The sequence below is a fragment of the Triticum dicoccoides genome, chromosome 1A, assembly GCF_002162155.2.
Source record: "Triticum dicoccoides isolate Atlit2015 ecotype Zavitan chromosome 1A, WEW_v2.0, whole genome shotgun sequence".
In the NCBI taxonomy this organism is placed as follows: Eukaryota; Viridiplantae; Streptophyta; class Magnoliopsida; order Poales; family Poaceae; genus Triticum; species Triticum dicoccoides.
In genome coordinates, this window is record NC_041380.1 from 567,492,362 (window position 1) to 567,503,652 (window position 11,291).

The window sequence follows — 11,291 nt, forward strand, 5'->3', positions numbered from 1 at the left end:
TGGAAATGTCAAAAAAATAAAATAAAATAAGTTTCCCATGTGATATGTGGTCTACTTGTTGGGAAAATTTACAAATATGAATTTCGACCTTATTTGCAAAATCTCTCTGGAATTTGTAAAATGGGCATAACTTTTGCATACGAACTCGGATTAAAAAAATTATAAGAAAAATCATCTACTGAAAAGTTACATCCGAATTTAACTGGGGGAACCCCATTAAACATTTTTAAAATCCTCAAAAACCTAACAGAAAAAAGTTACGAGGCTTTTAAGATCTAGAGTGGAAAAAATCGAAAAAATTACTAGTCAAATCTGGTCAAACTGTCGTCAAACAATGGTCAAACTAATTATTCTAGAATATTAGTGTTACTAAATAATTATTTCAGTTATTTTGAATTTTGGTCAAATCTGGTCAAACTATGGTCAAACTAATTATTCAAGAAATATTAGTGTTACTAAATAATTATTGTTTTTTAAAACAATAGTTTCAAATTCAAACAGTGAAATGTGTCACTTCATGCTCAAGCAAAATTCATGAAGGTTAATAGGATTGACATCTTACTATTGTCAGGAAAACAACAAGTGCAGACTTGGAAACGAGAGAGAATAGAACCCGGAAGTTAAGCGTGCTCAAGCTGGGGGAATGGGAGGATGGGTGACCGTTCGGAAAGTTAGATGATTTGGAATGATGAGGGGTGATTAGAGGATAAATTGAGCAGTGATCAGGGGTGGTGATTACACACTAGAGGTTAAAATAATTCAGAAATTTGAAAATTAAAAAAAATCAAAAAAATCATAAAATTTTCTTTAGTCCCGGTTGATGTTACCAACCGGGACTAAAGGTGGAGCTCCACGTGGCCGCGCCCTTTAGTCCCGGTTCGAAAACCGGAACTAAAGGGGCCTTACCAACCGAGACAAAAGCCCCTTTTTTTACTAGTGCGTGACAGGAAAATGGATGAATAATTATGAAGTACTCCCTCCGTTCCAAAATATAAGAACGTTTTTTACACTAGCATAGTATCAAAAACGTTCTTATATTTTGGGACAGAGGTAATATCTGTTTATGCATATCGTACATCGAAACAAGAAAAGAACATACATGTAAATTATGTCGGGTAACTTGCTTGGATTCTTACCTGATTTTGAGTTACTTCATAACAATGCACAATTAACTGTCTATGATTTTCCATTCACACAATGCAGCTATTTATCTTTCGATATCACAAGAACGTCAAGAAATTCATATCTTCGTTATCCTTAGTGCTCGACTACTCGCAAAAAAAAACACATAATACTACTAGTACTACAAGCCAAACCACAAAAAACAAGGGCAATGACGACATCAAACATGTTCTTCATACTTAAAGGTTGCGCCTGGATTTAATTGGGCATAATCACGTGCATGACAACTACATAGCAAAAATCTTAAAGTCCTTCAGTTACAGAAGATTTCAACAACAGTGACTCTTCGTCTATTAGCCTTTTAGCATGGAGCCGTAGTTTCTTTAGCACATTTTTGAATGCCAGGTCTTGATGAGTTTTATGCACTGGAGCAAGGCTCTCTTCATGTAAGCTGAATCTTGAACCAGGGATGAAGCCCATAAAAAAGGCGTGTGTCTCGGTGACCGGAAGAATGCCCTCTAGAACTCGACGGCTAGGATCATATGAGTAAACCTTTTTCAGAAACTTGTCGTGAACCACGTGCTTGCTAGTAGCAATCACAATCTTCTTCCCCGACTTGCAACTGCCAACAGTACCAATAACCCTCACAACCTGTTCCTCAGCAAATTCACCTTTTACCTGCCCGACAAATCGATTCGATGATTCAGCGACCAATCACCGGAGCCATAATCCAGCAGTCCCCAAATCTCCAAGGTGCCGCCATGAGGGATTCCGTCGCGAAGGTCCCGGACAATGCACAGCTGGTCGTCCATCACAACCAGGTGCTCTCCTTCTGACTGGGACCAGGAGCGCGGATGTTCTCTTGGTCCCCAGAACGGCGGTGAACGGACACATCCGAAGGTCTCCTCTGCGACTGAAAAGGATACGATAGCAGCTCTTAGCCTTCTGATGATAAGTGAAGGATTGATCAACCAGTGCAGGAATCCGTTCGCGAACGCAGGCGGTATTTTGTTCACCGCCGCATGTTGAACTGCAGAATTTGTAAACTGGGACCATTTGAAGGGCACTCCTCCAGTCGCCGGCCTCCAGCGATCGGCTCCGGGTGCGCACGCATCACATCTGATCGTCTCCTTCTCATCGGAAAGCCCATTGATCAACCTCACGACCTTGTACTCCCTTGTCCCGGCGTCAAATCCCAGCCCGGCACTGGAATCGTATGTGGGAACACGGTGCGGTGGCAGGCGTGTGATCACCCTTGTAGCCGCATTGCAAACATAGTAAGCCGGCGCCGCGGCGTCATACAGGAGCGTGAGCCCGCAGCATGGCGAGGGCGTCACCATTTCAACGGAGTTGCGGCGGGCGCAGTCGAAGGTGAAGAGTAAATCGTCTACGGGGCTTGACGGAGAGCAGGCGTACACTGCAACGGAGCCAAATGTTGGTGCGGGCGAGAGCACCAGTAGATTGGGGGCGCGGGGCAGCATCTTAGAGGTGGCCATGTGGAGGCTGCAGAAATCCTTGGAGGGCAACATTGCGGCCCAGGAGCGGCAGACGGAGCGGAAACGCACAATGGATTTGACCGGGAGCCGGAGTAGAAGCTCCAGTATCATGTCATCAAACAGATACAATGGCCCTCTTCCTCTTGTTGCTCGGGAGCACCTCCACCGCCTTCTTCTTGGCGGCCGCGCTGCGGGATGGCATGGCAGTGGCACTCCTCCTTGTTTCATGAGATTAAGCCGCATCCTGGACACTAGTAGTAGTAGCAGTAGATATACTGTATATTTGTATTGTTTTGGCACGAACAAGCAAGTTGAACCAAATTCCTTGGCAAAAGAAACGACGATGGCAAAAGGAAGAAGAGATCTGAGAAAACTAGGGTTTCCTTACCAAGAGCTCACTCCAGTCCAGGCGAATCCATCCATCCGCTGGAGGAGAGAAGGAACTCGTATGAGGAACAATTCATAAGCTAGGCATAGGAGGATTGGCGGAGGTGGGGTTGTGGATGGATGGCGGCTCGCCCAAAGAAAGATGCGATCTTCTCGTGGGAGAGACGGATTTTTCGGCATATATAGGAGAACATCGGTAAGATGGGTCGATTTGGAGGTTTCGCCTTACCAGCGGAAACCGATCCCGGGTTGTTCCTTTTCTCGGTTGGAAAGAGTTTGTCTCTCGTTGATTGCTTATTACTGGGACTATAACAGCGAGAGGCCCCCTTTTGGACCCCAAGATCACACGGGATTATTAGGGGCAGATAGTCATGTCGTAGATTTCCTCTTGGTTCACGTGAGAGTTTATTATGTGGGTGCTCAGGCACTGAGTCGATGACCAGCACCCTGAGACCGAGCTCAAGAAATGGCACCCCCACTCGAAATGAGCAACAAGAATGGATACAACTTCCGACTAAGCTGCGATGCATTACATACAAATTTGGTAAACTCTATCCCAGAACTCTGCATATCATGAAGCATTTATTCCATTTTGTCAAGCATCACGAATATAGTGCAAAAGGGGCCCTCTGGCACATTCCTTTGATTGGAATTGTTCATTAGGTTCTGACTTGTTGCTTGACAAAATAAACCGGCAAGGTGCCAGAGCGTATATTTGAGCGTGCCAGCTTTGGCGTCAAATTGTGTACTATATAGGACCAAAGATACAAGAGGACTTGTGTTATGGAAATCATAATAACATGAACTCGTACGTGATACAGACAAGGTACAGCAGAAAGGTGTCCCCTAGACAGAGAGATCCTCAAGCACAAGGAGCAAAAGCACAAACACATGACACACCTCACAGCTGCTGTCATCTAATAAGAATATAATATGACCTAGATCGGAAACAAAGAATCAGCTATATATGCCCCCCAAGAACAGGGGAGAGATCGATGTCACCAAACAAGGAGTAAAGGTGAACACACACTAGGGAACGATAAGTCGACAAAAAATTATTTTGACCATGCAACTGCGTCGATCTCTGCTTGGGCGCTCCGGTATAGCTCCAGCCTCTTGGCGAGGTTTGTCCTCCGCTCCATGACCGCGGGGTCCTCGTCGAGGAGCTTCGAAAGTTGCCTAATCTGCATATGCACATGTACGTTAATTATTGATATTCCACCGGATTTCTCTTAAAGACCCAAGGGAAGTGTGAATCATGAGTATTAAAAAACTAAGGACTAAAATTGACTAGTTGGCTGGCAATGTACTACCGCATGGTACAGACAGAAACATGCATCACCATGGAAGAAACATAGCTCAGAAATAACTTAAAATCTACATATTAGCGGTTTTCTAAAGTACGCAATGAATAAACAGAGAGTCCATGTTAGACTGTGGTGAGAAATACATGCATACCAACAGCTAGAGTCTAGAGATGATAAAAGGAAAAATGAACTCTCTGAAAATATATATTAAGCAATAAAAGAACCCTATATCAAATCTACAGTAACATCACCAATCAGGTCGCACTTGTATGTTCCAAATCGAAGACTCAAAGGACCTCCACGTGTTTCAAAAATCTTACCTCTCTTGCTCCCAGCTCAGTAAAGAAGTGGTCGAGCAATGAGCGCTTTGCCTCACGGACTTGGCAGTACACAATAGATTTTGGGATGGAGTTTCTCAATGTTGAAGATACCATGTTAACATATGCCAGAACAGTTGTCCCTGAGGTTGAGTAGTAATTAGTAAATACAAATAAAAAATAAGGTATCGATCAAGCAATACACAAAGACGTGCTAAATAGAGAACATATCAAGTGAGACTCAATTGTGACCAAATATGGAAATTTTAGCTGCTTCAAACTCTAATAAAGATGAATCAATATACTAGCATATCAACCTTGAGAGAATACCACTGTCATTGGGCAATTATGGAAGGGTATAATAAAGGAGTAATAAGTGTATAAAAGATACGTAGATGCCTTACCAATTCGTCTTAGATAAGAATCATTATATCTATCGAAAATAGAGTGGCTTGGATTTCCACCCTTCTCAACATCCTGAGGAAGCTTCCTGAAGAAATCTACAGTTAAATAGCTTGTTTCCATATCAACTAGCTTTAATGTGTTCTTCTTGCTTTCATCCCTCATTCTTTCCAACGACTCAAAAGCTGCATTGCCAACTTCCACACGAAGAGTGGGGAACTGCTTGAGCTCCTGGAGAAAGGTAAATGAACATTTCGGCTAAGTATTTAACCAGCATTTTTAATTAATTAGACTACCTTTTCTTTTCAAATCCACTTATACATCTGCCTACAATCTTAATGCTCAAAGTTCTGCAGAAGATCTGAGTTCATATCAATAAGAAATACCTATCCGATGCAAGCACTATCTTTATTTATAAAAAATCAAACACTACAATTTTATTTTGATTTAGAAATGTATCCCGTCCTAATACAGCCAGTTAATAACTCATCACACCACCAGAGAGCACATATGCTCTAGTTTATACTCCCTCCGTTCTTAAATGTAAGTCTTTTAAGAGAATTCACTATAGACTACATAGTGAGCAAAATGAGTGAACCTATATATACTCTAAAAGGCGTCTATATACATCCGAATGTAGTCTCTATAGTGAAATCTCTAAAAAGACATATATTTAGGAACGGAGGGAGTAGAAAATATTATGATTGCATCATGTAGATAGTGTAAGAAAACTTATTTGGTAGGAACTGCAGAACGACTTACATGAGTTTCATTTATAGCCTTGTGGACTAGTTCCTTTAGGATTCCATGGACCTGTCAATGTGGCAAAAAAAAAATCACGTTCTGAAACTATTAAACCAGCATTGCTGAATAAGTAACAATCTGGTTGCTCGGTGAACCCAGTGGCAAAAATAAATAATTTTGAACTGCTGAAGCTTTTATTGAGAAGATTAATCTAGTCGGCCTACCGTGTCAACAGCTGCCTCGGCAGGACCTCTGATACTAACAAGACAAGATTCTATGAGGCGCCGATATCCTTGCTCTGGAGCTATCAAGTGAGGCTGGTATCCATCAGCTTCCGTTATGAGCTTCCTCACATTTTCCATTGACAGTTGCTTATCAAACTGCAACCGTTTAATTGCCACAGGAAATTGATTGTCAAAGACATGGTAAATTTTCTCACCACCAGGGCGCCTGGATAAAAGAACATTTGGTTGGTCATCATGATTAGAAACAGAATAACAAGCACATAAGCAAAGTTGCAACTGGTGGAATGGAATGAGTGTGTGACATTTTGACATGATATTGCACACATTAGCAGCAAATTATTTAGTTGCTCATTTAGCAAAGCAGTTCAAGGGTCATGTAAACATGGTATTGTTTATTTCAACATCCGTGAGAATAAAGAAGGTCAAAACAACAGACAATTAGCTGGTAACACAAAATTGCCAGACCAGATATGCACAGTGGTGAGTATAGTATTCGTCTTGCATATGTATTCATTTTGCATATTCCAAGCTTAATTACTAGATGCCTACAATTATATGGTTGACAATTATATGGTTCCTTTCATCTGAAAGGAAATTGTTATGGCAATTGTACATCTAAGGCTGATCAACCTACGCAATACAATAAGTTTATGAAAGAGAAACCGAACATTAAGAACTTTCTGTACAAAATACAAGAAACAAGGACAATCTACTAGAGAGACCTGCGTTGCATATATTTATTTATTTTACTATAGACCTGTGTTGCACCACACATGTACACGCCACAACACCAAATTAGTCAACAGGATTAGGAACTTTACTAGTATTAGATTGCCTGTATGCAGATCAGGAAAGATTAAACGTTGCCATTCAAAATTACAAAAGACCTGCTAGATATAGCAAGCATGATATTAAAAAAACTGAGCAAAAGAGAAATTCCGTTTAAGACATACACTCCATCCAGATGCTCTTTGTAGATGCCATCAAACATGCGGCATATTTCCATAATCGTGTACAGCTTTCCCTGCGTGTCACAAAATATACGATTATCACAATGTATGCAAGTTTATTGAGTGCTGAGCAAAGAAAAGAAAGTCACACTTAGACCCACACAATACAACGAAAATAACATCAGTGCATCCATCATAACTTGTAAAACTGGAAATAATCTATACAGGATTCATGAAAAGGATGTCACAGAAATATGACTATTGGGATGGAAGGTAAAAAAATCAAGAGATGAGATTCATTTACTTTGCACCAAGCGAGCATAAAGCATAAAACACAATCCCATCATGCGCAAATCGAACTAAGAACATTACAAAGATGGACATCAACAGTGCACAAAAATTTAATAGGAGTACATTTACTTCTACTCAATAACTAAGGCCATAAAAATAAAGACGGATGATAATAAATGTATGCTGGATCAGGTCAAACAAACTCATTTGATTAAAGAAGAAGCAAACTCGAGACTTACTCCAGCATCATTAGCAATGGGCTTTCCAAGACGAGTAAGTTCAGTTTCCAGCTCTGCAACTGTCTTCGTTATAAGAGACTGGAGACCAGGGATTCTTGATTTAATAACAGACTCCAAATGCTGCATTTACACCAAAAGTTTGTCAGAAAAAAAGCAAAATAGCATAAAATGTATTCTGCATTAAAGAGCAAAGGCATACCTTTGATAGACTCTTTGCTAAATGTTCTGATCCCATCCTATGAGCGAGATGCTTGTATTCTGGTGTGTTTGCAAAATAGTCACGCTCTCTACGCCTAGCAGCAATCATGTCCACACTCTTGTTAATATCTTGCTGGGATCGATTGACAACACCAATCCATGGAAATTGGAGCCGGTAAGCTCTTCCTTCCAGTATCTGCACAATCAAACTCAGTAAGATCTGGTTCGTGGAAATCTAGGATGGTCAATGATCAGATTAGCAAACATATGTTCTAACGCATGTTATCTATTTGCAGCTGGGATAATATTTGTGAGTGAAAACACAGTAATCAGGGGGTTGTTAGAACTGAAGTTGTGTTTGGATTGTTTATAAAGTGTACTTTGCCAACTTTATGGCAATGACCAAAAGTTTGGACTGTGTTTGGTGGACGATGGTTACCGATTATTTGGCATGCCAAATGCCACCTAGCCCACTCTAGTTCATTTTTGTTGCCAACTTTGGCTAACTCATGGGCAAACAAAACCTTCACCATATTTTGGCTAGCCAACTTTTTGGTAGGGAAAGTTTGGGCTAAAAGAAAACACACCATGAGTTTCTTTGAACAAACATTAACTCAAAGGTTTGGGCATACATAAGAAGATTCAAAATCCATGGTATTAATGGTATTAGTCCATATATAGCCATACTGAAAAGGAGGGCCGTACAATTTCAAGAGTGGAAACTTATGGAAAGGTGGGGCAAAGTGAGGCATAATTGTCAACAAAGATCGGCAGATCGCTAGTAGTAACAAGATTGGGTGGTCCGTAGAAGATCAATCACCTTAAGCAACATCACAGTAAGGAAGATAGCATAACTATAAAAAAAGGCCAGTGTTTAACTTATGGAAAGGTGGGGCAAAGTGAGGCATAATTGTTAACAAAGATCGCTAGTAGTAACAAGATTGGGTGGCCAGTAGAATATCAATCACCTTAAGCAACATCACAGTAAGGAAGATAGCATAACTATAAAAAATAGGCCAGTGTTTAGCACTTGATGGTTGAACTTACATCAACAGCATCAGTACCCTTGTCCATTAAATCAATTTTCGTGAGCACACCAAAGGTCCGTTCACCTGAATCAACAAAAAGTAAAGTTCAAGCTCAGAAATGGTTAGAAGTGCCAAGAGCAATGGTACTTGAATTAAACGCAATTATTATATGTGAATTTTCCTTTCCATTAACAGAGTTGGCCCACAATAGGATCACACAAAAAAAAACATATCAAGCCAATTGTCAATATAATATGGTTGATATCCACAAAGACAAATTGCAAGGTACAGGTATTATCAGTAGACAGTAGTTATCATTATATCTCCTATTGGTTCAAGAGATAAGGTGAAGATCACATCAGTCTGAAGTTTTGTAGCATATTAAAAGTAAAGAAACCCAGAATAATAAGCTTTAAGAGACATTAGTAATAGGGAACATACTATGACATTAACCACATTACACAAAATGCAGTTCACCGAACCGGCTGCAACAAAGGCATACCTTTTGGGTCAACTTCCCGTGAAATCTTGATAGCATCAGAAGTCGCAAGATCCTGATTGGCTGGAGAAACAGCCAGAATGATGCAGTTGGGCTGAAAAATACCGAAAAAGTTGTTTACACAGTGCATGACACGATAATTAGCCCAAACATGCTACCATATGGGATATGGCTGATAAAAAAGCATATTAGACCAAATATGCATTACATAAATACTTGTAAAATTTGTACATAACCAAATATAGCCCCATCTTATACAGGCAAGACAAGCATGGTAAGCAATGATAAAGAGCAATTACTGGGAAGCAACATTTAAGCTGGTTACACTTAAATACCTTTTCAATGAATGCTCGAACCATGTTTTCAATTTCCTGAACAATACTCTCCGGCTGACCCTCTAACAAGCATAAAGACAGTAGCATATAAAAGAATGAACATCTTAAACAAGAATAATAGAAGAACGATGGCTCATATGGTATAGTCACTTACCAACAGCAACTTTAGTAAGCCCGGGAAGATCAATAAGAGTCAAATTCACAACTGCAATGATAAGAAGTGTTACAACATGACAAAAATAAAGAGGACAAACCATACAAAGAAGTTCTGAAGGGGGAATACAACATGGCTATCCTACCAATGACTAGGATGACTCCGTACTAAACTGATCAAGGGATAAGCTAAAGGTAAATCACAATACCAGCAGCAAACAACAATCTTTTGAATTGAAAAATGGAGGTGCATGACTATTTGAGATTGACAAAGCACTAAAATAACACCATTAAACCACTCCCCTGCTGTACAGACTTATTACCAGCATTGCTATCAGACCACTTACCGTTTGGAGAAAATATGCTTAGATGGATGGGGACAGATGATATTCCCTTTCCATGGCCGGTTTGTCTGTCAGTTTCATCAGCTATCTCCTTCCTCACCATGGCTGCAACGATACAAATTTCATCATGTGACGAGTAGCATCGAGGTGAACTATAAGAAAATGAATTAAAGAAGCACTTGACAGAGAATTTTGCCAACAATTGCAAGGCTTGGCTTATCTTTTAGGAAATAACAAGCTACAGCTTAGTGTGGCAGTTTGAATAACAGTGAGTTCTGACATCAAGTTGGATGTTTTGATGAGCCTCACAAACTCAAATTACATTCCACATATGCCAATATGGTTCAATATTATCACAATAACCCCTCAACCATGCATTAATCCTAATATTATCATCATAGCAGTAGCACTTGAAAACAAGACGAAGAATAGATGAATTACCGAAATCGGTGAATCTCTTCCTGGGGACATGCATGAACTCTGCATACTCCCTGTCTCCATCAATCCTATGGAGTTGCAGAACCAGCGGGCGACGGGTGACAATGCCTGCAGAATCAAACCAAACCAAACAAATTAATGCGTCAGAAAAAGCAAAACAGGACGCCAAAATCGACAAGCTCTTACTGCTTGAACAACCATACCTGAACCCCTGGGCAGGAAATCCTTCCCAACAACGCTCTCCAGCACTGAAGATTTGCCCGAACTCTACAGTGTACCAAAGGAGTTCAAATGTCAAAACACAGAACCGTGTACCCACTCGCAATGAGATGCGCTTGAACTACTCGTAACAGCGCAGGTTCATGCAGAATTGCTTGGAACTACGAGGATTTTCAACGCACAGCTTAGTTGATCCCAAGTAGTGGTAGTATCTAGCTTCCAATTACTGAATTACTGGTCATGTGGGCAGCTACGTGCAACGAAACTGTAGTGGCGGGTTCAAACAAGCAGCAGCGGCCCAAATCTAGCTGCCAGCGCCTACGGCAGCGGCAGATCCGAGCACGGCGAGACCGCGTGTCCGCAGCCAAATCGCGCCAGCAAGCTCGCGAGATCCACCAGACACAGCTGGGGCGCCAGATCCGGCGGAGGGGGGAGAAAACGAACGGGGCGCGCACCTGGCCGCCGACGACGGCGATGGACGGCAGCGAGTCCCAGAGGGTGGGGAGGGCACTCTCCTCGCCGTGGTCGCCGAGCGCCGTGCAGGCGCGCTGCAGCTTGTTGACGAGCGAGATCAGGT

At 41.3% G+C, this 11,291-nt stretch overlaps 1 protein-coding gene across 1 annotated transcript; it reads right to left on the minus strand.

Moving 5' to 3' along the window:
• Window positions 1-3,734: 3,734 nt before the first annotated feature.
• LOC119355572 (dynamin-related protein 5A-like) lies at window positions 3,735-11,289 on the minus strand (the record flags this gene model as incomplete). Its single annotated transcript, XM_037622397.1, has 16 exons — window positions 3,735-4,189; window positions 4,633-4,772; window positions 5,034-5,262; window positions 5,794-5,844; window positions 6,000-6,225; window positions 6,974-7,044; window positions 7,501-7,620; window positions 7,700-7,894; window positions 8,746-8,810; window positions 9,229-9,319; window positions 9,561-9,622; window positions 9,715-9,765; window positions 10,061-10,162; window positions 10,499-10,603; window positions 10,699-10,762; window positions 11,170-11,289. Coding segments are annotated over 16 exons (1,821 nt in total), but the record flags the coding sequence as incomplete, so codon positions are not given.
• Between the last annotated feature and the right edge of the window lie 2 nt (window positions 11,290-11,291).